The sequence below is a fragment of the Trichomycterus rosablanca genome, chromosome 27, assembly GCF_030014385.1.
Source record: "Trichomycterus rosablanca isolate fTriRos1 chromosome 27, fTriRos1.hap1, whole genome shotgun sequence".
Lineage (NCBI taxonomy): Eukaryota > Metazoa > Chordata > Actinopteri > Siluriformes > Trichomycteridae > Trichomycterus > Trichomycterus rosablanca.
Window position 1 is genome coordinate 8,248,387 of NC_086014.1, and position 27,563 is coordinate 8,275,949.

General features: G+C 39.5%; 1 protein-coding gene across 1 annotated transcript; it reads right to left on the bottom strand.

The window, feature by feature from the left end:
* Nucleotides 1–159: 159 nt before the first annotated feature.
* pir (pirin) lies at nucleotides 160–27,339 on the bottom strand. The gene is made up of 9 exons (XM_062989771.1): nucleotides 27,095–27,339; nucleotides 26,924–27,016; nucleotides 22,009–22,089; nucleotides 18,226–18,432; nucleotides 14,228–14,312; nucleotides 9,249–9,293; nucleotides 5,942–6,024; nucleotides 5,784–5,850; nucleotides 160–562 (listed from the first exon to the last, which is right to left on the bottom strand). Exons 1-9 carry the CDS (start codon nucleotides 27,188–27,190, stop codon nucleotides 444–446), a joined length of 876 nt encoding a protein of 291 aa, XP_062845841.1. The 5' UTR covers nucleotides 27,191–27,339; the 3' UTR covers nucleotides 160–443.
* Nucleotides 27,340–27,563: the final 224 nt, after the last annotated feature.

Below are 27,563 nucleotides of genomic sequence, written 5' to 3' on the forward strand. Positions count from 1 at the left end.
CCCACCCTAAAACAGTACTGCTGTGCAATAGAAAGGAGGGGTGAACCAAGCATGGCTGCCTTACTTTTTTTTTTAAGTAGGCGTATGAGTATGTGTGCAAGTGTTTGTTACGTCATTCCAAGGCAGCCCTGAGAATAAGTTTGAAACATGAGACAAGAATTAGAGGTGGTTTCGGTGGTCTTTAATGGCTTGTAATTAGAGCTACTTGCTCCCACGCTGCTCAGAATCTTCAAAACACTTCAACAGAAGCTATGACAATGGTTATTACATGTAATATAATGACATTTAGAGATTTCTAACAAAGTTTTGCTTGATAGTGATGGCCTTCATGTCAACAACAAAAAGAATGAATCATAGAAGTAAAAAATACAGCTTATAATTAAAAACATTTAATACGTGTAACAACTAGCTTTTACAAATGTATAATAAGGCACACAAGATACTTATAGTTGATCACGAATTTTTGATCTCCAGTTTTTTGCTCTTTCAAAGCCGTTAGTACATGTTTTGAAGTCTTTAATGGTCTGCTCAATTTCCTCCCCTGAGGTCATTACAAAAGGGCCTGAAATACAAAAAGACAGATCTGGGTTAAAATGCAATTAAAGTAACTAAATACGGATGACAAGTCTTTGCTGTTTTGCAGTGAACTTTAGCATTTATAATTTAAAATACAACCATAACTAAAGCACACTGTATTTATTTTCTTTCATTTGCTGAACCAAATAAAAACTAAAACTTTTTGTACATACAGAGAATATAAAAGGCTACAGACTCCTACAATGATAGGTTGTAGTGATGTAAAAAATTAGACCAAATTAATAATTTCAGAACTTTTTCCATTATTAATGTGACCTACATCTGTAAAATTTGTGATCTGTACAATTCAATTGAAAAATAAACAGCAATATTTTTAATTAAAAAAAAAAACAAGTTGAAAGGCCGCTCAGGTGGCGCAGCAGTAAAAACACACGCTAGGCTGGGCTGAGCGGCCACATGAACAACAATTGGCCTGTTGTTCATATACAGGGGTTGGACAAAATAACTGAAACACCTGGTTTTAGACCACAATAATTTATTAGTATGGTGTAGGGCCTCCTTTTGCGGCCAATACAGTGTCAATTAGTCTTGGAAATGACATATACAAGTCCTGCACAGTGGTCAGAGGGATTTTAAGCCATTCTTCTTGCAGGATAGTGGCCAGGTCACTACGTGATGCTGGTGGAGGAAAACGTTTCCTGACTCGCTTCTCCAAAACACCCCAAAGTGGCTCAATAATATTTAGATCTGGTGACAATGCAGGCCATGGGAGATGTTCAACTTCACTTTCATGTTCATCAAACCAATCTTTCACCAGTTTTGCTGTGTGTATTGGTGCATTGTCATCCTGATACACGGCACCGCCATTGGATGCACATGGTCCTCCAGAATGGTTTGGTAGTCCTTGGCAGTGACGCGCCCATCTAGCACAAGTATTGGGCCAAGGGAATGCCATGATATGGCAGCCCAAACCATCACTGATCCACCCCCATGCTTCACTCTGGGCATGCAACAGTCTGGGTGGTACGCTTCTTTGGGGCTTCTCCACACCGTAACTCTCCCGGATGTGGGGAAAACAGTAAAGGTGGACTCATCAGAGAACAATACATGTTTCACATTGTCCACAGCCCAAGATTTGCGCTCCTTGCACCATTGAAACCGACGTTTGGCATTGGCACGAGTGACCAAAGGTTTTGCTATAGCAGCCCGGCCGTGTATATTGACCCTGTGGAGCTCCCGACGGACAGTTCTGGTGGAAACAGTAGAGTTGAGGTGCACATTTAATTCTGCCGTGATTTGGGCAGCCGTGGTTTTATTTTTTTTGGATACAATCCGGGTTAGCACCCGAACATCCCTTTCAGACAGCTTCCTCTTGCATCCACAGTTAATCCTGTTGGATGTGGTTTGTCCTTCTTGGTGGTATGCTGACATTACCCTGGATACCGTGGCTCTTGATACATCACAAAGACTTGCTGTCTTGGTCACAGATGCGCTAGCAAGACGTGCACCAACAATTTGTCCTCTTTTGAACTCTGGTATGTCACCCATAATGTTGTGTGCATTGCAATATTTTGAGCAAAACTGTGCTCTTACCCTGCTAATTGAACCTTCACTCTCTGCTCTTACTGGTGCAATGTGCAATTAATGAAGATTGGCCACCAGACTGGTCCAATTTAGCCATGAAACCTCCCACACTAAAATGACAGGTGTTTCAGTTATTTTGTCCAACCCCTGTAGGTAGTAGTAAGTCGGATAGGGTCTCCTCGTAACTGATGCAACTACGACCTCTGCTGGCTGATTGATGGTGCCTGCACGGAGCAGCATGGAGTGCATTGATCAAGGTGTGTCTCTCCATACACAGGGCTGATCATTAGCACTTGCCTAGTGCAAGTGAAAAAATGCATACGGCTGCTGCCCATGTGTCAGAGGGGGCGTGGGTTAGCTTCATTCTCCTCAATCATAGCAAGGATCGGCATTAGTGGAGCGGAAGTGTGATGCAATCAGGCAATTGGACACGCTAAAAAGTCGGGAGAAAAAGGGGAGAAAATGCATGAAACTACATACAAAATTTTTTTTTTTTATAATGTGGTTGCATAAATATGCACACCCTTAAACTAATACTTTGTTGAAGCACCCATTTGATTTGATGACAGCATTCAGCATTCTTTTAAGTAGGCATGCCACATCAGATTGTGAGGGCATCTCTTGTACCCAGCTTTCTTCAGATCACCTATTATTTTTTCAGTTGGATTTAGGTCTGGGCCCCGGCTTCTAGTAAAGCCAGCTTTTGTTCTGATCTTTTAGTGAAGCCATTCCTTTGAGATGTGCTTTGGGTCAGTGTCATGCTGAAAAGGTTTATCTTCAGCTTTAAGTAGAGGCCTAAAGGTTTTGTGCCAAAACTGACTCATGATTGGAACTGGTCCGCCTTGACTAAAGCCCCTGTTCCAGCAGAAGAAAAACAGCCCCAAAGCATAAAGCATGGAATTATGGCCAAAAAGTTCAACCTTGGTCTTATCAGACCATAACACATTTTCCCACATGCTTTTTGGTTGATATAGCCAAGTTAAATGATACCCTTCAATAATGCTTTTTGCGAACCATGGCTTTTCTGAAAGATACAATTAAGTAAATATCAAGAAAATCCTGCTAGAACAGCTAAACGTACAGTCATGTGAAAAAGTTAGGACACTCCATGAAAACCTTTGTCTTTTTGAACATATTTAAACATATGAACATGTGAGCTTTATCTGAACAGTACTGAGAGATTGCGCTTATATAACTAAACAAATAAAATGTTAAAAATTACTTGTAAACACAAGTTGTAAAATGTAATGAACAAAAACGAAAATGTATTGTAAGGAAAAATGTTAGGACACCCCCATATTTATTACTACTTAAAATGTTTAAAATCAGAATCCGGTGCTCCACATCAGCTGCAATGATTAGACCATCGTTAGAGGACATTGGAGTTTTATTTAAACCTCATTAGACGTTAGTTTGGTTTGCTCTTGATAGTTGGAGTAAGTGTTATACCATGGTGAGATCTAAAGAGCTCTCTGAGGCCTTCAGAAAGAAAGTTGTAGATGCATATGAGTCTGGAAAGGGATTTAAAAAGATCTCAAAACAATTAGAAATCAGCCATTCCACTGTCCAGAAAATAATTTACAAGTGGGGAACATTTAAAACAACTGCCAGCATGGCCAGGTCAGGCCATCCTAGCAAGTTCAGCCCAAGAGCAGACCACAAGATGCATAAAGAATTCTCCAATAATCCCACAATGTCATCACAGGACCTACAGGTCGCTCTTGCCACAGTTGATAGCAAGTTACATGCATCTACCATCAGAAAGGCTAGTCATAGCCTAGTGGTTAAGGTACTGGATTAGTAACCAGAAGGTCACTGGTTCAAGCCCCACCACTGCCAGGTTGCTGCTGTTGGGCCCTTGAGCAAGACCCTTAACCCTTAATTGCTCAGATTGTATACTGTAACTGTAATGTAAGTCCATTTGGATAAAGGCGTCTGCTAAATGCCAAAAATGTAATGTAAATGTAAGAAAGAGACTGCACAAGTTTGATTTTCATGGGAGGTGTGCAAGAAGGAAACCGCTGCTGTCAAAAAAAGAAAAACATCAAGGCAAGACTAAAGTTTACCAGAGAACCCCCAAGCCCCCAAAATTCACTACAATTAATTACAGTCCTCTTTACAGTCCTTTCTTCACTTGTGTTAAATAGTGTCCTGATGTAGTATGTAGCTGGCTTGACATTAAAAAGATCAGTGACCAAAACCTAGGACAGTGTGGTATAGGAGTACAAACTTAGAAGAGTTTGGGCTGTGGCAATTCAGAAGAGCAAAAAGAACCTGCTGCAGATGGTTGTGAAACCAGTGATGTAAAACAACTTGGACAGTGTAGAAAACAATGTGCGTCAAATAGTAGTGCCTTAAACATAGATGATTATTCAGAACAAGTCTGGAAATGCACTTGTGCAACTGCAAATGTTTCCAGTAAATGGAGAGTCTGTAATTCATTAATGTGTCTTGAGCTTGTTCAGAATCAGTCATAAATATTTGAGACTGTACTTGTACTGTTTACTAGTTTAGAAAGTATGGCCTAGATGTAGCCTATTTCCCAAAAGGGATATAGTAAGATACTGCAGTTACAGGATGTGATAAGGGAGGGTATTGAGATGTCCTGTTATTTCCATGATTTTGGATTAAGATGCTCCTGGTTAGGTGGCCGCATACTTTTAACCATGTAGTGTATTAATTAATAAATGATAAAATTAGGATAAATGATAAATCAAAGAAAAAAGATTATGGAAATTGATTTAGATAACAAAGGACTTGCTTGAGTAACAGCCAAGACACTACAGACCTGATCCAGGAGGTTGTGGATGTAAATCAGCAGATGGAGAATGCTGCTTTTTGAGACAGTGCTCAATGCCTAATGCTTTTGGATCTTTTTCAGTATCAGGTCACAAAGATCTTGCAAGCAGGTGTTGTGACCTTCTAACATGGCATGATAGGTGCAAATAGTTGTGAATGAAACTTCATAAAGTGTTTAATTTTTAAATGGGCCACTTTAAACTTAAACAATACATACAATCATGGCATGTAATGCTCTGCCAGACCTGTAATGCAGTCATATACCGTTCTTGTTTAATTAAGTTCATATTTCTAACCATACTTAATGCAATTCATACAGTATCATTACTGTTTTTAGGAGCTGAAAATCCACATAGCGGTTTTAGTGCCATATTTTAAATCACTTTACTGCTGCAAGAGAAATAGACTGTCTGCTGAGACTTGAGGCATTTGCTTGGATCTAAGCCTTCAGGATTTTAGGCCAAGAAATCATTTGGGAAGATGGACAATCGTCCAAAATATTGAGTTTAGGTGTTTCAGTCACACCTATTGCTAACTGGTGACTGGTGGCAACAATTTGGTTAAGATCCTTTTAAATTCCAGCCCATGTGCACAAATCCAGGTCCATAAATACATAGTTTAATGGTTTGGTGTGAAGAAACTCCAGTGGCTTGGATAAATCCGTGACCCCAACCACATTAAACACCTTTGGGATGAATTTTAATTGGAACGATTGTTCTCATTCAACTTCCAATTTTTTTTGACTAAATAGGCACCAATTACCTCAATTCCAGAATAGTGGGATAGTTGGGCATACTTAATATTAATGCACATGTTTAGGTGTCCACATAATTTTGTATGTGTATTTTGTTTTTAGATTTTACCATGCTGGACCACTGGTTCCTTAATAGGTTCTCCCGCAATCAGGACAAAGTGAGACTCCTCCTCTTCCTGGGAACAAAAGAGACCAGGTTCGTTTTATTCTAGCAAACAGTGTAAACTACAACTCTACTTAAATGTAAGAAAATATGTATTGCATCACCTTGTTTTCCACTTTTATACATTCACCATCGCCAAAAACCACAGTGTGGTGGGGCTCGACTTTCTTCTGATCTTCATCTGGCCCTAATAAATAGAAGCGTAACATTAATATTACATTTCAACAAATGATTTTGTAATAACATATTTCCCTTTAAACAGATCATTTACAACTGACGCAGATGCTCAACATATTCCTTGGAAACAAGCTCATCTGTGAACTGCAATGTGTTAAGAATGTCTGGGCAAGAAGAACTAGTCTGTTGGCAGCTCATTGATTTATGTCTTTTCTCATTTTATGATGCTGAACTACCACACTGGATGCCTTTATCCTGTTTGCGCTAAATGCTAATGTAGTGGTTTCTTAAAACAATACAACTCTATTATCGTAGCAGCTCTTGTTTTTTTATGTCTAAAGTCATCTGCTAGCAATTATGGTAATTCCACAGTAAACAGTGAACACAAGAGCGACCACATGTGCAAGCTTTTAGTGTCATTTGAAAATAACCTAGGAGATCTCCCATGTTTGAAAACAGTCAAAACATTTGATATTGAGAGCACTTGGTATGAATTTCATATCAGATACTGAATTGAAAGACCATTGTTTGTCAGTGGCCTGAGCAGACCTCTTCTTAAGCACTGCCAAAATTTGTACATGAAGTAGCCCAGTTACCAGAAAGAGCTAAGCCTTTAAGTGCTGCGTTGATTTTTTATTTCTCCTTTCCTGCTTGCATTTTCGTCATTTAGTAAAAACAGTGCACATACACTGATGAGTCATAACATTTAAACCACCTCCTTGTTTCTACACTCACTATCCATTTTATTAGCTCCACTTACCATATAGAAGCACTTTGTAGTTCTACAATTACTGACTGTAGTCCATCTATTTCTCTACATACCTTTTTAGCCTGCTTCCACCCTGTTCTTCAATGGTCAGCACCCCAACAGGACCACCACAGAGCAGGTATTATTTAGGTGGTGGATCATTCTCAGCACTGCAGTGACAATGACATGGTGGTGGTGTGTTAGTGTGTGTTGTGCTGGTATGAATGAATCAGACAGAGCAGCGCTGCTGGAGTTCTTTTTAATACCGTGTCCGCTCACTGTCCACTCTAATAGACACTCCTACCTAGTTGGTCCACCTTGTAGATGTCATCTGTTGCTGCTGTTTGAGTTGGTCATCTTCTAGACCTTCATCAGCGGTCACAAGACGCTGCCCATGGGGCGCTGTTGGCTGGATATTTTTAGGTTGGTGGACCACTCAGTCCAGCAGTGACAGTGAGGTGTTCAAAAACTCCATCAGCATTGCTGTGTCTTATCCACTCATAATGGTCCTGACCATTAAAGAACAGGGCGAAGGCAGGCTAAAAAAAGTATGTAGAGACACAGATGGACTACAGTCAGTAATTGTAGAACTACAAAGTGCTTCTATATGGTAAGTGGAGCTGATAAAATAGACAGTGAGTGTAGAAACAAGGAGGTGGTCATAATGTTATGCCTAATCGGTGTATGTTAACATGTAAATTCAGATTTTCAGATCTATTGCTGGAACTGATCCATGTTTATTGTGGAATCAAGCCCTAGAAAAGTGTTCCCCTTGAGTGGAGTTCTTCATTAATTAAACATAAATGGGGTCTGATCATCAGATAGATAAATAAGGAAACTAAAAGTACAATCCAAATTAAAAAAGATATGCAAACCTCTGGGTTATTTAAGTTGTCGGGTCTTTTAATTCATTGGACAACACTATTTGCCCAAAATAGGTTGTAGCTATGCCAAAAACAACTGTATATACACTGCTCCCTTTCTGTAAATCTGGCTAGCCAAGGCAGATATGTAATCTCTGATAGGTGCAACATAGTCATTAACACTTCAAATGTAGAGAAGGAGTAACCAATTTCACTTATGCCCATCACTAGCGCTTATATTTTATGAAAACATGTTACAGGCCAGCAGCAGTCCATTTCTTAACAGCATTACTGCATACAGGCCTTATATAGCATTGCTATATATGCTTACTTTAGACTTCCCAGCTGGTCAAGATCAGTTTTTTCCACAATATTGCATATAACCCAGGGGTATCAAACTTATTTTCACCGAGGGCCACATCTGATTGTAACGTATCCTGCTGTGATTGCAGTCTGCCTTTTAAGTCTTGGACAATTTGTTGTTTTTCTTGGAGGCTAAATTCTGTGTTTGGTGTCAAAATGCCAAATTTATACTTCTTGAAGCACAAACTTGTATTCACTTTCCCATCTTTCATTAAATTATCTTCCTTCTGCTTCAGTTTTCTCTTCTTGTACTTTTTGGGATTATTTGTAAATATTTCTCAACATCATCTAGTGGCAGGATGCATTCACTTTGCAGATCACAAAATCGGCATGCATTGTGAGAGATGCGGTTAATGTACGATAAAATACAGTGTATTTTAAGACAATTGTTTTGCCCTCGCTAAGACTTTTCCCCCTTTCTCAGCTAGACAGACAGACGGCTCCCTCCAAAATACAGTTACGTTGGTTTTATTTGCTTCCCAACTGTGTGATACATTGTGTGCATCAGAATGGAGTAAAACTACAAAATACAAACAATAAAAAAAACATATACAGTACTTGCACATAGCTGTAGTTAAGTGTTACATCTGGTACAATATGAAATTTAACCAAACGTAAAATAGCGCTTACGTCTTTTAAGCTCTTAAAAGTTTGACACCCCTGATCTAACCAAACCCATACTAAGGCAAAATATTTCCTCACTTTTTCTTTTGTGACTTAATCAAATCCAACTAATAAAAATAATAATAAATTAAGTCACTTCCTAAAAGTTTACCAAGGGTATCTCTGTCCCCTTTTGTCGGGCTTGTATTCAAATGATAGGAAACATTTAATAGAAACGTATTGCTAAATAATTAATTATGCAATCACTAGATGGGATACATGGAAAGCTGAATGCAGTTCAGTAGAAACTTTACTGAAAAAAAAAAACTTTGCTGCTTTGTCAGGTTCAGAAAATCAACAGCTAATGACTGCCGAAAATCCACCTGCAACCTGGAAATAATCAAAACCAAGTCAATAAATCAGCACTTCAAACAGTGCTATAGCAATGCCGCTCCTCAAGCAAGGGAGTACTGTTGCCGTTGGAACGAGATCACAGAGGAGCCCTGATGGGTCTGTGGCAAGTCTGAGACCGAGAGGAACAGAAAATCAAGACTATGATACCAGAATTTCAGAGGAAAAAAAGAACAGAAGGGGTTTAGTCTGGAACAAAAGCGTCCTTGTATGTGAGGACACAAAAGTGAAAGAAGTTGTGCTCACCAGTATGCACAGATCCTGAGAGGGTGTAGATAAAAGCGGTCCAACCTGAAAAAAACATAGTAAAAAGTTCTAAATATATCTTTAAATACATCCACAAGCATGCATTTTAAAAAGACATAAAAGACACTATGTGAGGTTGGCAGTCTTTAATACATTAACATTGGCAAACTGGGATCAAATAAAGAGCTTAAACTTGGTTGAGGCTTATACACTTGAGGTGTCTGCTAACCCATGATGCCTCTGTCTAGGGCTGTCGCGCTAACCGCAATTCTGAAATATCGCGGTATAGACCAGCCAATCGCAGGGCATGCCAAGCAACCGCATCACCGCGATATTCACGTTTTTTCTTACTTTCTTCTCTTTTTTTTTTTTTTTTTGCAGGGTCCATCTTGTTTTATACGCTTAAAATCGGGCGTAATAAATGTTAAATAAATTCATAATGAAAATGAGCTAGGAGTGACATTTTCCCGCAACCTGTTCTCATGCGTTGCTGCTGAGTGTCAGGCTTTGTGTTTTAAAATGTAAACAATCGCAACAGGAATTATAGGCAAGTTTATTAATGATCAAATTGAGTTCACACTCAATAAATACTTGTTATTTAGACTATATTCAAACAGCCTCGGCGTACTAAAACACTTAATGACGGTTAATATGGCATTGCAGCCTGCAAATATTCTCTTGCTGACTTGCTGGAATGATTTAAATGTATTTTTTCGTTGAATAAAAATTTATTGAAACGAATAATAACTTAAAATGTAGTATATATTGTTATGTTAATTATATCTACTAAATAGATAGTTAATAGTGGCGCGATAACCAGGCTAGATTTGCTTTGATCTGTAAAGTCGCATGCAGGATCAGTACACGTGTGTATTAGTGCAACATCGGTAACGTCGGGAACATCACTACCCCACTCAGATCCTCTCTAAACCACAGCAGATGAACGTGTTGGTTCTTCTAGCGCGCATGATAACGCAGGTTTAAACTCTTACAGACTTTATTCTTTATTCTATTTTTTTTTTACCATATTTTGATTAGATGTGCGTTTAAAATATTTAGCCTAAACTCTTTTTTTGTTTTTGTTTCACAGTGTATATCTAGCCTAGGCTAGAAGCTAAATTTAAACCTTTTTTAATAGAGAAAAGACACACATCCCTGCTCTGTTCTGTATTTAACATTAAACACGCATTTCATTGGTCTTAAAGCTGTCTCATCTTTGTCATTATAAAGCAATAATATATCGAATCATAGCCTAACAATACAGCTTGTTTATATAGCTCTAAAATCCAGATTAATTAAGTAATTTTCTAAAACAAAAAAAACAAACAAAAAAATGGAGATATCACTGCATACCGCGATATTGAGACAGGTTGAATATCGCAAGGGGAAATTCTTTCACCGTGACAGCCCTACCTCTGTCCATAAAAATATTTGCAACCCTCATAGCTATAAATATAGCTCCTAAAGCCTAAAGCACACAGTACTGAGTAAAAGTACACAATATGACAAAAAGTATGTGAACAGGTTAAAATGCAAAACAATGTGATATACACTGGAAATTAAATTGACTAGACTGTAATAAAAAAAAACAACCAACTTCAGCTGTAGCTCCTGCCACACTAACAACAACAGCATCAGCTACGTTAAATGCACACAATCAGCAGTTATTTGTGTTTATACTATTTTCTTATATATGTATATACAGTGTATCACAAAAGTGAGTACACCCCTCACATTTCTGCAGATATTTAAGTATATCTTTTCATGGGACAACACTGACAAAATGACACTTTGACACAATGAAAAGTAGTCTGTGTGCAGCTTATATAACAGTGTAAATTTATTCTTCCCTCAAAATAACTCAATATACAGCCATTAATGTCTAAACCACCGGCAACAAAAGTGAGTACACCCCTAAGAGATTACACCCCTAAATGTCCAAATTGAGCACTGCTTGTCATTTTCCCTCCAAAATGTCATGTGATTTGTTAGTGTTACTAGGTCTCAGGTGTGCATAGGGAGCAGGTGTGTTCAATTTAGTAGTACAGCTCTCACACTCTCTCATACTGGTCACTGAAAGTTCCAACATGGCACCTCATTGCAAATAACTCTCTGAGGATCTTAAAAGACGAATTGTTGCGCTACATGAAGATGGCCAAGACTACAAGAAGATTGCCAACACCCTGAAACTGAGCTGCAGCACAGTGGCCAAGATCATCCAGCGTTTTAAAAGAGCAGGATCCACTCAGAACAGACCTCGCGTTGGTTGTCCAAAGAAGCTGAGTGCACATGCTCAGCGTCACATCCAACTGCTGTCTTTGAAAGATAGGCGCAGGAGTGCTGTCAGCATTGCTGCAGAGATTGAAAAGGTGGGGGGTCAGCCTGTCAGTGCTCAGACCATACGCCGCACACTACATCAAATTGGTCTGCATGGCTGTCACCCCAGAAGGAAGCCTTTTCTGAAGTCTCTACACAAGAAAGCCCGCAAACAGTTTGCTGAAGACATGTCAACAAAGGACATGGATTACTGGAACCATGTCCTATGGTCTGATGAGACCAAGATTAATTTGTTTGGTTCAGATGGTCTCAAGCATGTGTGGCGGCAATCAGGTGAGGAGTACAAAGATAAGTGTGTCATGCCTACAGTCAAGCATGGTGGTGGGAATGCCATGGTCTGGGGCTGCATGAGTGCAGCAGGTGTTGGGGAGTTACATTTCATTGAGGGACACATGAACTCCAATATGTACTGTGAAATACTGAAGCAGAGCATGATCCCCTCCCTCCGGAAACTGGGTCGCAGGGCAGTGTTCCAGCATGATAATGACCCCAAACACACCTCTAAGACGACCACTGCTTTATTGAAGAGGCTGAGGGTAAAGGTGATGGACTGGCCAAGCATGTCTCCAGACCTAAACCCAATAGAACATCTTTGGGGCATCCTCAAGCGGAAGGTGGAGGAGCGCAAAGTCTCGAATATCCGCCAGCTCCGTGATGTCGTCATGGAGGAGTGGAAAAGCATTCCAGTGGCAACCTGTGAAGCTCTGGTAAACTCCATGCCCAGGAGAGTTAAGGCAGTTCTGGGAAATAATGGTGGCCACACAAAATATTGACACTTCAGGAACTTTCAATAAGGGGTGTACTCACTTTTGTTACCAGTGGTTTAGACATTAATGGCTGTATATTGAGTTATTTTGAGGGAAGAATAAATTTACACTGTTATATAAGCTGCACACAGACTACTTTTCATTGTGTCAAAGTGTCATTTTGTCAGTGTTGTCCCATGAAAAGATATACTTAAATATCTGCAGAAATGTGAGGGGTGTACTCACTTCTGTGATACACTGTATATATATATCCTCTCCACCAAAGCTGATCCCCGCTCTGATTGAGGAGAACAAAGCTAACCCACACCCCCCTCCGACAAGTGGGCAGCAGCCGTATGCATCTTGTCACCTACACTTTGACCAGTGCAATGCGGATCAGCACTGTGTACGGAGAGACACACCCTGACAGCACTCTTTTCCCATCTCTGTGCCATCAATCAGCCAGCAGAGGTCGTAATTGCATTAGTTATGAGAGAGACCCTATCCGGCTTTTTAATATTCCACCCCTATCTGAACAACAGGCCAATCGTTGTTCATGTGGCCACTCAGCCCAGCCGGCAGGCAGAGCTGAGACTCGATACGATGTATTCGAGATCCCAACTCTGGTTCCAGTGTGTGTTTTTACCGCTGCGCCACCTGAGCGGCCTATTTTCTTTTTTTAATTTTATAAACCTCTGGTAAAAGAAAAAAAACACCCTACTAAAGATATATTTTTATTTTCTGTATATTATTTTTTATTCCAACAATTGATCAATAATATTTTCAAAAAGAGGTCTTTTTGTTTACTGGAAGTCATATAGCACAATTTTGAATCATTGTGATGATAAATCTCACAGTCTTATGCTGTGAGCACAATGGAAATTCTGGGGAAAAACAAAACCACAACATAAGAAAGCTAGCTGCTTCTTTACAGATGTTGTTAACTATGTTGATGTGAAGAGTGGTGGATTTGATTAGACAATTCAACCAGTGTTTCGAAAAAAAATAGGCATGCTACTAACCAAAATGGGGTACGTTTTCACAGCACAGTGATACACTATATGGTCAAAAGTATGTGGACACTTGACCATGAGTCTGGAATCCAGTTCCAAAACCATGCACATTCATATAGTCAGCCTTCATGCTCCTGGTACTGCTTTTTACAAGATTTTTGTGACTTTTTCTCCACTTCAAACTCATCAAACAATGTTTTTATGGACCTGTCTGAATGGTCATGATTAAAGAGAAAAAATAGCATAAAATTAATTTCATGTGTGACGACTTTTAAGAATTACAGAGGATATATTGGTCTAATGTGCTAGCTCACCACTGCTGAGATCTCAACCCATCATGGTCAGCTTTGCTAGCTTTTTGGCCTGGTGTCCAACAGGCACAGCTGGGGAATGCTAATTGCTGATGCAAATGCTCTCTGTGAGCTATATATGCTTGCAGCAAAAGAGATACAATCAGAGATCTAGAAACAACTAGATTGGGGAGGGGGGGTGCTCAGGTTGAGTTTGAATCTCAGCTCTACTACCAGCCGATCGGAAGCCTACATGCATACATGATTAGCTAATGTCTTCCGCAGACATGATTGGCTAATGTCTGCTGGGTAATAGGGCCGAAGGGATTATGGCCTCTGCTGGCTGGCCAATGCTGCCTGCACAGCAACGAGTGACTCTCCATACGCAATACTGATCCCTGTCTCGTGCATGTGAAAGGAAGAGGATGACAACTGCACACAATTCGGAGGGGGTGTTTGTTAGGGTTGGCCCTTGACCAGGGTAGGGGTCTGCAGCAGTAGAGGAGAGATACATAATAAAAATAATAATAATAATAATAATAGACACAACTATATTTAAAGAAAAAAAAATTACACAAGGCAGTGATTCTTACCTAAAGGTATTGGCTGCATATGTTTGGCACCACTGTTGAGCCTGAAGTCCAGATAAATTGTTGGCGTTCTGGTATAGATTTTTGACTGAAAAAAATAAAAAATAAAAAATAAATAAATATATACAGGGGTTGGACAAAATAACTGAAACACCTGTCATTTTAGTGTGGGAGGTTTCATGGCTAAATTGGACCAGTCTGGTGGCCAATCTTCATTAATTGCACATTGCACCAGTAAGAGCAGAGTGTGAAGGTTCAATTAGCAGGGTAAGAGCACAGTTTTGCTCAAAATATTGCAATGCACACAACATTATGGGTGACATACCAGAGTTCAAAAGAGGACAAATTGTTGGTGCACGTCTTGCTGGCGCATCTGTGACCAAGACAGCAAGTCTTTGTGATGTATCAAGAGCCACGGTATCCAGGGTCATGTCAGCATACCACCAAGAAGGACAAACCACATCCAACAGGATTAACTGTGGACGCAAGAGGAAGCTGTCTGAAAGGGATGTTCGGGTGCTAACCCGGATTGTATCCAAAAAACATAAAACCACGGCTGCCCAAATCACGGCAGAATTAAATGTGCACCTCAACTCTCCTGTTTCCACCAGAACTGTCCGTCGGGAGCTCCACAGGGTCAATATACACGGCCGGGCCAAACCTTTGGTCACTCGTGCCAATGCCAAAAGTCGGTTTCAATGGTGCAAGGAGCGCAAATCTTGGGCTGTGGACAATGTGAAACATGTATTGTTCTCTGATGAGTCCACCTTTACTGTTTTCCCCACATCCGGGAGAGTTACGGTGTGGAGAAGCCCCAAAGAAGCGTACCACCCAGACTGTTGCATGCCCAGAGTGAAGCATGGGGGTGGATCAGTGATGGTTTGGGCTGCCATATCATGGCATTCCCTTGGCCCAATACTTGTGCTAGATGGGCGCGTCACTACCAAGGACTACCGAACCATTCTGGAGGACCATGTGCATCCAATGGCGGTGCCGTGTATCAGGATGACAATGCACCAATACACACAGCAAGACTGGTGAAAGATTGGTTTGATGAACATGAAAGTGAAGTTGAACATCTCCCATGGCCTGCACAGTCACCAGATCTAAATATTATTGAGCCACTTTGGGGTATTTTGGAGAAGCGAGTCAGGAAACGTTTTCCTCCACCAGCATCACGTAGTGACCTGGCCACTATCCTGCAAGAAGAATGGCTTAAAATCCCTCTGACCACTGTGCAGGACTTGTATATGTCATTTCCAAGACGAATTGACGCTGTATTGGCCGCAAAAGGAGGCCCTACACCATACTAATAAATTATTGTGGTCTAAAACCAGGTGTTTCAGTTATTTTGTCCAACCCCTATATATACAGTATATACTGTATATGTTAGGGCTGTTGAAGTTAACGCGATAATAACGCATTAACGCCATCTCAATTTAACGCGATTAAAAAAAATTGTGCCGTTAACGCAAATTCTATACAGGAAAAATTTACCTATACAGGTAGTGAGTGCCATGTAGAATTACATCCCGAAGACCCGCATTGTTATGTTTTGTACTTAACCACGAAATACAAATGACACTAGTTATGTGGAGAACGTGTTGTCTTTATTGCTTAATCCACAACTTGGAGCATCACACTTAAACATAACATGTTACCCGCTGGTCACCTGATACACATATCAGCTCAGTGACGTACAACACACAGTGGTAAAGTGATACGCAGATCACGTAAATTATATATATCACACGCATGATAATAATAAGCTTTTTTCTCTCTTAATTTTCCCTGACAAGTGAAAAACCAAAATATAGCAACCTTAACATTATGAGGAAGAATTTTAAAGATATTCCTTTGCAATACTTTATCATTTCAAGAATATGATACAGACTGACCAACACTATTAAGCCAAATCAGCATTGAAAATTGACTTTACTTTTAATAGCCTTCTACAATGCTGGTGCTTATTAAAACTGAATATTTTCTTTTAAACAGAAGTGTTATTTAAATGCTATTAAATTGTTTTCCAACAAAATCCGCCCAATTTGGCGGATAACCGCCCAATCTGGCAACACTGGAACGTGTTATTATTATCGCGTTAACTTTGACAGCCTAATAAAAACTTATTCTGATATCCAGTTAGCAGCGTAGGGTTTATATAGCAGCAGGTAGAATAAGGTGAGAATAAGGTGCAAAAACTATGCAATATTGTGCAAAGATGCAAGTAATATAGTCACTAGTATGAGTTGTCAGAACCCAGGGAACAAGACTGTGTTGATTGTGAATGAGTTTTTGTGTATGTTAGTGTATGTACACCGATCAGCCATAACACTTAAACCACCTCCTTTAAAAAAAAAAAAATGCGATTAATCGCGATTAACTATATGAAATTCTGAGATTAATCGCGAATAAAATTTTTTATTGTTTGACAGCCCTAATATATATATAATATACTGTATATATACTATGAGATCTTAATAGAATGGTCACAGGGTAAGTGTGAAAGTGTAGATTTTAAGCCTTACAGCAAGGGAAAGGAGGTATTATTTCAATGCTGACATGTAATGCCCTTGTAATTTTTGTAAAGAAACAAACCCATATTTTTATTCTTACAACTCTATACTTTATTGTGCATGTTCCTATGTATGTGCAACTGCATCAGTCCTAACATTTAGCTGGTTTTAAACAGACATTGGAATTTTGACAACTGTTTTGCTATATATGTAATTTTAAACATTTGGTCATCAGGCCAACACAAAGATGTTCTGATTTCCAGGTGCCAAGTACAAATTAGCCAAATCTGGCCCAACACACAAAGGATGCAGAGGCACTATGCCAAAGTTCATATCAATTAAACAATCTTTGTTTGTGTAATATTCTCTTGCAGTTATACCTAGCTTTGCAATAACACCATATTTTTTGCCATAGCCCATGAACCTCCTCTGTGTATGTCTCTGTAGTATGGGGACAACTAATGCATTGCTTTCTAAGTTAGGGCTGTATATGTGTGCTTTACGCTTGGCATGCGGCACCCATGTTTTTGATGGTCATCTGGCAGTGAAATTTGTTTTTAATAACTATTAAAGTTCAAGTTCTCAGGGTTCCTTTGATAAAATGCTTGTGTATGTGGGGTGACTATTTCATGCTCAAAAACTGCAAATTAGCTCAAAATCTAGAATTTCGAAGCTTAAAGCTTTTTGTGGGGCATGAGGCAAGAAATCAGGAGAAAAAATAATTTCATATCTAATAGATATGGAACTCGAAATTTGACACTACGTTATAGTGCTTAGCCTGTTGACCTGTCAACCATATCTTGTGTCCGTCCAACTTATGGTTTGGTCACTACATTTCGTTTTATTGGAGAAAAAGAATAATAATAAGACAAAAATCCTAACAAAGCAATAGGGTTGCAGCACCTTTGGTGCTTGGACCCCTAATAATTACATTACAGTGCAACAATGTCAGTATTCTGGGTGCAATGCTGACAGAAATCTGGCAACCACTGGGTTATTTTAGGCACATATTGTCAATAGAGATAATATATGGCAGAACTCTTAAATCTGTGCCTAGTTACAAAGCAATGCTTGGACCCCAGTGACTGGCACTTGAAGCTTAAAAGTAAACCTAACTACTGTGTTTACTGTGTAGCAGTAAGTGCCTGGCTTCAGGCAACCCATAACTGAACTACATTCAGCTTCACAACATTGTGCCATTTCCACTTATTACTGCCCTGTAGGACCCCAGCTCAGGCACAGTTCACATTAACAACATTAAATTTATGCTTCCCCCAAAGTCTGTTCCTAATTTCCTGCTTTAGTCCAATTATTTGGGGGCTAAGGATGTCCTCCTGACTGTGATTTCTTTAAATCTACTGAAAGATCAGAGTCTAAATGAGACTGGGCTTCCGGCATGGTTTATATTCAGTTCTGGGCTAAATGACATTGTAAATGTTAATTGTCTACACGAATAAAGGGCCACCTTGGTTGCTCCAGCCTTACCTTCACCCCGAGGGCTTCTCCTGATATGACAGCCACTGTCACGCCATCTTTGCTGGGCTTGGGAATCTGCTGGTTTTTCAGTTCTTGATACTGAGGTTCCACCATTTTATCTGCTTTTTTCAGGTTCACCCAAAGCTGAAGACCACGCATGGGCTCTTCTGACAAAGGCATTTCCGCATGAACCACCCCTCTTCCTGCGGTCATCCACTGCCAATACAGAGAAACACACAAAAACACTTTTTTTTACCATCTGGTAAAATATACACTTGGTGTGTCTGGACCACTATTAAGTTGGTTTGATATGCTTAACTTGACACAATAGTTTGTTAAAGACATGCCATTTGAAATGGGTGTTTTTTTGTATCGTTTTTAAGCTAGACATACATAATAGAGTGGCCACAATCCAATATTTTGGTAGTCAGAACTAACAGTAAATAAATTTTAGTTACTCTCACAACTGTTGGGTCGCTGAGTGAAAAACTGTTGATCATGTTTTGAGCTGTGGTAACTCAGCAGTCAAGGTAGTAGATTAGCAATCAGAAGGTTATACACCAATCAGGCATAACATTATGACCACCTCCTTGTTTCTACACTCACTGTCCATTTTATCAGCTCCACTTACAATATAGAAGCACTTTGTAGTTTTACAATTACTGACTGTAGTCCATCTGTTTCTCTACATACTTTTTTAGCCCCCTTTCATGCTATTCTTCAATGGTCAGGACTCTCCCAGGACCACTACAGAGTAGGTATTATTTAGGTGGTGGATCATTCTCAGCACTGCAGTGACACTGACATGGTGGTGGTGTGTTAGTGTGTGTTGTACTGGTATGAGTGGCTAAGAGACAGCAATGCTGATGGAGTTTTTAAACATCTCATTGTCACTGAAGGACTGAGAATAGTCCACCAACCAAAAATATCCAGCCAACAGCGTCCCGTGGACAGCGTCCTGTGACCGCTGATGAAGGTCTAGAAGATTATCAACTCAAACAGCAGTAACAGATGAGCGATCGTCTCTGGCTTTACATCTACAAGGTGGACCAACTAGGTAGGAGTGTCTAATAGAGTGGACAGTGAGTGGACACGTTATTTAAAAATGTCATTAAAAATGACCATGTCATTGTCACTGCAGTGCTGAGAATGATCCACCACCTAAATAATACCTGCTCTGTAGTCCTGACCATTGAAGAACAGGGTGAAAGCAGGCTAAAAAGGCATGTAGAAAAATAAATGGAGTCAGTAACTGTAGAACTACAAAGTGCTTCTATATGGTAAGTGGAGCTGATAAAATGGACAGTGAGTGTAGAAACAAGGAGGTGGTTTAAATGTTATGGCTGATCAGTGTATAGTGTACTTCTGGCCATCTGGTGTACCACTGATTATTAGGATGATAAAGTTTGTAGATTCAAGATTCAAGAGTTTTATTGTCATGTGCACAGAAGAACCAGCAGTTACAGTGTACAATGAAATTCTTACTTTGTTCGTCCTCCAAACGTCAATATAAGTATTATACATAAAAAGAAAAATTAAACTAACAGAATAAAAACTTAGTATAAAAACTTTTTTTAAATATAAACTTAAACTATAAAAACTTTTATATACAATGAGTAAAAATAGAAATAAAAGTAAACTAAGGTAGTAAAAAAAAGGCACATTGCAGCAGTCGTTTAAGGTGCAGAAAAATTTTGCAGTGTTTAAAAATATATATTAGTTTCCTTCTCAAAGTCACTTCCTAATACATTCCAAAAAAGTGTCTAGTTGAGTTAATTCAGTGGCCCATTATATGCCTATAAGTTAAAAAAGACTCAGCCCATATAATGCAACAATGTGCTAATGCTCCTAAAGTAATCCCCAATAAAAAGAACTGCCTGCTCGAAGCTTTTTTACAAAGTAGCAAATGATGGCACACGCAATATTTATGTCTAACAAAGAGCAGGTCTTTAGGGGGTTGACTTACTTTGTTGTAAAATGAACCTCAGCAGTTTTACAACCACAGCTTAGTATGCCTCTTGGAGTCTCCCACGTTTAGTCTCTTTTAAATGGAAATTTCCTTCCATGCTCCTAGACCTAAAGCATTACTTGTTGATTTAGGTTACAGACAGATTCTGTCAGCAACTTTCGAAAACTGCTGCTTGTGCCATAAAGTGCCTAGGTGAATTCAATAGAAAAATGGGGGCAAACTTAAAAACAGCTCTACAGTCATGGTAAAGGTCGATTTCCTCATTAACCCCTAAAATGGGAGAGCTTTACAACACCAGAAACACAGAAGATGCCCTATAGGTCTGATCTTATATTAGTTTTATTAGTAAAAAGCCTAATTAAATTCAACTTCACATGGTAACTGTTTAGAATGCTATAGAGTTTTGCATTTTGGGGCATTTTAACACTTGTAAAGTTCAGTACATTTGAGGGTGTGCAAAATCAGTGTTTGAATGCAGGTACCAATTTCAACTGAGTGATGTGATCAATGTGTCAAATAATTTCTATTTCAGGTTTTATACCGGCTGGGGAAGAGGATGCTGTGATCAGCGAATAAGTCGAAGTATGTGGACGGCTGACTATGAGATGTCAATGCCATCTTATCCCAAATGTTAAAAGGGTCTGCACTTCACTTTATGGGCATTTGTGTCCAATTAGTCACATGATCTTTTGTAAGGTCAGGCACAGGTGTTGGACATGAAGATCCAGCTTGCTATATTATCATTAACTTTAAATTTTTTTTAACTAGGGGGGCACTCATGTGGCGCAGTGGTCTATTGCGCTAACCCACCATCGCTGAGATCTCGAGCTTAAATCTTGACTGGCTGTAATATTGACCAGCCAGGTAATGGTGGTGGTGCATGGTAGTCAGTGACTCTGCTTACACAGGGAGAGGGCCTGCAGCGGCTACAAGTGGGTAATTGGATATGACCATATTAGGAAGAAAATGCTCAATTAGGGGTAAACTGCTAACTATGCTGCTTTGAGTTTTATGCTGTTACTGCTGGTACTTTTTTCCTCCAAGAACATTTTCCTAGCTTGACCATTTTACAGGCTGATGTGAACCACTGATGTGACCAAGGCCAACTGCTACTAAATGCCTCATGGATTAATAAAGTCATGTCTGTGAGAGAACTGTATTTATACAGTACTTCGTGTCTAGCCAACATAGGATATGCAAAATAGTCAACCCCTTATATTTCTAGTTGTCTTACTTAACAAGAAGAATAGACATCGCAATGAAGTGCCAGCTGACCAAATCTTTTAAAGTGGGTTTCACGCTGTCCAGAAAGAGCAGCTACACCAATGGTGTCCATATACTGTTGGCCTTATAGTGTCTTTAGATGGTAAAGAATATTTAAAGTATAGCCCTTAACCCATTATTGGTAAAAATAAGCTGTATTTAAATAATCTTGTTTGGGTCGTATCTACTCCTTGGTTGACATTAAACTCAAAAATATTGGTAGGTGGTTTTAAGAAAACAGCCTTTCTAACCTATATGTCTACTTAAAGCTAGCAGCTGAAAAATCATCCAAAGTTGCATCATTTTTGTGATAATCTCAACTGTTTGATAGAGGCTTGTTAAAAAAAATACTAATATTAGTTGTTTGTTGTTGGTATAGTCCCAAGATAGTAAGAAATGCAAAGAGATATTTTTAAACATTATTTTCTTGGTAAGAACATTAAAGGGTTAAGTTAAATGACCATTTTACATTATGTCCTTTAAGACAACAACAGCAAGAAATCCATTTGAGATTGTTTAAGTTTAGGCAGGCCACAGTTGGGCACTAAGGTGCAGTCTACCTGCAAATCTCCAGCCTCCAGTTTTCCATAATGTCCACAGAAATCCTCGTGAGCTGAAGCACCGCTTAGGAGGTATGTTACCTGTAGAATGGAGAAAAACAATATTTATAATGACGAAGTTACAAAAATGATCCAATGGTCCCTGTACCAAAATGTACACTGATCAGCCATAACATTAAAACCACCTCCTAAATTCTACACTTACTGTCCTTTTTATCAGCTCCACTTACCATATAGAAGCACTTTGTAGTTCTACAGTTACTGACTGTAGTCCATCTGTTTCTCTGCATGCTTTGTTAGTCCCCTTTCATGCTATTCTTCAATGGTCAGGACCCCCACTGGACCACCACAGAGCAGGTATTATTTGGGTGGTGGATCATTCTCAGCACTGCAGTGACACTGACAAGGTGGTGGTGTGTTAGTTTGTTGTGCTGGTATGAGTGGATAAGAGTTTTTAAACACCTCACTGTCACTGCTGGACTAAGAATAGTCCATCAACCAAAAACATCCAGCCAACAGTGCCCTGTTGGCAGCGTCCTGTGACACACTAAAACACACCACCACCATGTCAGTGTCAGTGCAGTGCTGAGAATGATCCACCACCTAAATAATACCTGCTCTGTGGTGGTCCTGTGGGGGTCCTGAGCATTGAAGAACAGCATGAAAGGGGGCTATCAAAGCATGTAGAGAAACAGATGGGACTGTTACAGTCAGTAATTGTAGAACTACAAAGTGCTTTTATATGTGATGTGGAGCTGATAAAATGGACAGTGAATGTAGAAACAAGGAGGTGGTTTTAATGTTATGGCTGATCGATGTACAGTACAGTGTATCACAAAAGTGAGTACACCCCTCACATTTCTGCAAATATTTTATTATATTTTTTCATGGGACAACACTATAGAAATAAAACTTGGATATAACTTAGAGTAGTCAGTGTACAACTTGTATAGCAGTGTAGATTTACTGTCTTCTGAAAATAACTCAACACACAGCCATTAATGTCTAAATGGCTGGCAACATAAGTGAGTACACCCCACAGTGAACATGTCCAAATTGTGCCCAAAGTGTCAATATTTTGTGTGACCACCATTATTATCCAGCACTGCCTTAACCCTCCTAGGCATGGAATTCACCAGAGCTGCACAGGTTGCTACTGGAATCCTCTTCCACTCCTCCATGATGACATCACGGAGCTGGTGGATGTTAGACACCTTGAACTCCTCCACCTTCCACTTGAGGATGCGCCACAGGTGCTCAATTGGGTTTAGTCCATCACCTTTACCTTCAGCTTCCTCAGCAAGGCAGTTGTCATCTTGGAGGTTGTGTTTGGGGTCGTTATCCTGTTGGAAAACTGCCATGAGGCCCAGTTTTCGAAGGGAGGGGATCATGCTCTGTTTCAGAATGTCACAGTACATGTTGGAATTCATGTTTCCCTCAATGAACTGCAGCTCCCCAGTGCCAGCAACACTCATGCAGCCCAAGACCATGATGCTACCACCACCATGCTTGACTGTAGGCAAGATACAGTTGTCTTGGTACTTCTCACCAGGGCGCCGCCACACATGCTGGACACCATCTGAGCCAAACAAGTTTATCTTGGTCTCGTCAGACCACAGGGCGTTCCAGTAATCCATGTTCTTGGACTGCTTGTCTTCAGCAAACTGTTTGCGGGCTTTCTTGTGTGTCAGCTTCCTTCTGGGATGACGACCATGCAGACCGAGTTGATGCAGTGTGCGGTGTATGGTCTGAGCACTGACAGGCTGACCTCCCACGTCTTCAACCTCTGCAGCAATGCTGGCAGCACTCATGTGTCTATTTTTTAAAGCCAACCTCTGGATATGACGCCGAACACGTGGACTCAACTTCTTTGGTCGACCCTGGCGAAGCCTGTTCCGAGTGGAACCTGTCCTGGAAAACCGCTGTATGACCTTGGCCACCATGCTGTAGCTCAGTTTCAGGGTTTTAGCAATCCTCTTATAGCCCAGGCCATCTTTGTGGAGAGCAACAATTCTATTTCTCACATCCTCAGAGAGTTCTTTGCCATGAGGTGCCATGTTGAATATCCAGTGGCCAGTATGAGAGAATTGTACCCAAAACACCAAATTTAACAGCCCTGCTCCCCATTTACACCTGGGACCTTGACACATGACACCAGGGAGGGACAACGACACATTTGGGCACAATTTGGACATGTTCACTGTGGGGTGTACTCACTTATGTTGCCAGCTATTTAGACATTAATGGCTGTGTGTTGAGTTATTTTCAGAAGACAGTAAATCTACACTGCTATACAAACTGTACACTGACTACTCTAAGTTATATCCAAGTTTCATGTCTATAGTGTTGTCCCATTAAAAGATATAATGAAATATTTGCAGAAATGTGAGGGGTGTACTCACTTTTGTGATACACTGTATATCAGAAGACACTTTAATGACTGTTTAGATTTACTAACAGCATGCTGGAACAGTTTGTAAACAAAACGATGACAATACAGTAAATTCTGGGGCACGGAAAAATCTGTCACTTTTTTTCCAGACCTGGGACAGTGTAAACAGGATGAGTCATTTTGTTTTAGGAGAAATGCTAAAACTTAAGAGAAAAAACATTTGTAAAATTCATGTTGTTTTAATGTTTTAGCTTTAATGTTTAACTTCTATTGACTTGCACATAAAAACTTTCAAAAACTATCCAAGAAACTTGTAGATCGAAAGGTCAACATCTGTCCCTCATGTCTGCTGCCCTCCAGCAGGGAGCAGCCTGTGATCTCTGTACACAGCTGCAGAGCGGTAGAGAGAACAGAGTGGCGACACTCCCATAGGGAACCGTTGGAAAGGGGGCGGGACATTTTTTCTGCCCAGCTTCCGGGTTGTGGAGCTCTGTATAGTTCCAAACAACCCATAGAGCCCCATTCATTTCCACTACTTATCAAACATTTTTAGCTGTATGTTGCTTTGTTTTAAAAAAATTATGAATTTAATGTCATTAATATACTTAATACTGTTATTGTTTAGCATTTGCTCAGCACTAAATGTTACATGTTTATCTTAATTAATAGGTATAACCCAATTTAGCTTAGTCAGTTAAGCTTAATTAATGACACACGAGTCTTTTCACCTAAAATGAGTTGATTAATCAAGAGTCTTGTTACAGAAATGATCATAAAACATTAGAACCACAATAAATCATTATACTTTTACTTTCATACTTAAGTACATTTGAAGGTAAATTTAGTTTAGTACTTTAGTGGAGGTAAAGAGTATTTTTACTTTTACTACTACTTTTACTGGAGTAATATGTTACCTTGGATATCTCTACTTTAACTCAACTACATGGTTTGTCTACCTTGTCCACCACTTACATTAGACAAAATGAACTAGTGCACATTCATAATGAATTCATTAATGTATTACATGTAGGAATCAATTATTAATCACTCATGAAATAAGAGATGAATGAATGCTTTTTCATGTACCTGCACTATAATGTTTTTGGTACGGTAATGTGTTTATCAATCTGTTCATTCAGTGCAGGTAAACCTTATGAATCCAGCACATGACTTAGTGTTTAGCAAAAATGATTATTATTATGAATCCTCAGGAAAGTGAAGGGAGATTAGTTTATGCAAAAAACAAAACATAAAAAACTTTAATGTCTATACTGTATATTGTCTCTACTACTTAAGGATATCGCATTATGTAATGTATGCTAATATAATGTACTGTGTGTTAACAAGAACGACCTATTAACAAGTCATTATAAACATCAATCTTCCACTTTATATACCAAATTGACATTAAAGCAGATGCAGTAAATGTAAACGCAGTTGAAAATACCCAGAAATTGTACAAATGTTTATTATTTGCCGTTTAATATTTCATTTACTGCTGCCTGTCCCATTTGAGAACATGACAGCGCCGGGTTTGTTTGGAACTATTGAGGGTTACATGAACCACGTGACCGCGTAGCGGCGAGATCAAGGAGTGTCGCAACTCTCTCTATCTACGGCTCTGCACAGCTGGGAGTTGGTTGTCATGTGACTGAACATGAAAAAACACACCTGTACCATGAAAGCATCAGGGGAATGTAACTGAGTCTACTGGTTAATCTACAAATACCATATATGGCATAAGTATGTGGACAAACCCTGTATTTATTGAGTTCACGTATGTCAGCCACTGCTATTGCTAACTGTAAAATATTGTAAATGTTAATTAAATAAATAATACGCTTCCAACTCGGATAAAACAGTTTGGAGAGGGCCTCTGTGCACAAAGCGGGCACCTTAAGGACATGGTTTGATGAGGTTAGTATAGAGGAACTTCAGTGACCTGCACTGAGCCCAGATGTAAACACAGTGAAAACGTCCATGCAAGCCAGATTTTCTTATCCAACATCAGTGTCTAAACTCACAAATGCTCCTTAGACTGAATTGGCACAGTGTAACATTTTCCAGCATTTCACAGCAAATCAAGCAGCACCAGCTCTATTATACAATTTGGTAAGAATGTGACTTAGTATTTTAACAAGTGCACCTTTAGGTTACACAGACGCCACCTGGTGGAAGGTAAAAAAAAACATGCACCATAGAGTCACTGCTGAGTCATGGTGAGTAAGCGGGATAAAAGGTTCTTTATATGGGACAACAAATTAAGAACATAATTCAAATGTTTTATAAAAGACTTTTATGATGTAACCTATATACCTGATCAGCTGAGGGTTGGAACTATCCAGCTAAGTGTAACCATGATACACCAATAAGATGTTAAGACATTCCCGGACTGTAAACAACGAAGCCATGTCTTTATTGACCTCACTTTGTGTACTGAGACATAATTACGCACCCACCACTGACAACAGTTGGGAAAAAGCGCTTTTATGTTTCAGTAGTATAATAAATCGAATCTGTTACCGTTTCAAATCCGCGGTGAGGATGATCAGGAAAACCGGCAGGTTTCTTCACACAGAATTCATCCAGCATCAAAAACGGGTCCAAATTCTTCAACTTAAAACACAAATCGGTTCAGTCGTACAAAATAAATATAAGAACATTAATGGCAATATAAAGTCCATTAGAACCTACTTCTTTTCTGCCGATGCTCCTACGCACCCTGGCTCCAACTCCTTCTGACTGTTCAACGCTCAACACCATTTTAATCACACTTCTTACCTTCATCATGCTCGCTTTACTGTAGTATAACAAGTGACAAAGTGTTTTTATTTTTATCTTGTACAGAAATGATGGAACGCGAAACTGCAACCTTTTAGAAATGTTCGGTGACAGCGGCGTTGATATTGTTCAACCGGTGTGTTTACTTCCAGTATCAGTAGCTGTCATGCATGAAAAACTGGGACTGCAACAAACCCGATTTTTTTAAAGTGACAGTACAACGTTTTGATAGGGTCCGTGATTTTGTAGTATTTTAAAACTGGTTAGATTGTCTATTGTCTAGAAAGGCAACCAACGCTAATGCAACAACGAAGTCTCAAAACCAAACCAGAATTACCTACAATTTTCACCTTATTCTTCCACCTATTCTGTTTGCTTCTAT

What these genes read in the sequence shown, in the direction of transcription:
- pir (XM_062989771.1), bottom strand. Translation starts at nt 27,190, where the DNA reads ATGATGAAGGTAAGAAGTGTGATTAAAATGGTGTTGAGCGTTGAACAG. An exon ending in GAGAAGCCCTCGGGGTGAAG is followed by an intron (nt 14,313 to 18,225) that starts GTAAGGCTGGAG and finishes TATTTTTTTCAG; the next exon opens with TCAAAAATCTATACCAGAAC. An exon ending in CTCAGGATCTGTGCATACTG is followed by an intron (nt 6,025 to 9,248) that starts GTGAGCACAACT and finishes TCTATTTATTAG; the next exon opens with GGCCAGATGAAGATCAGAAG.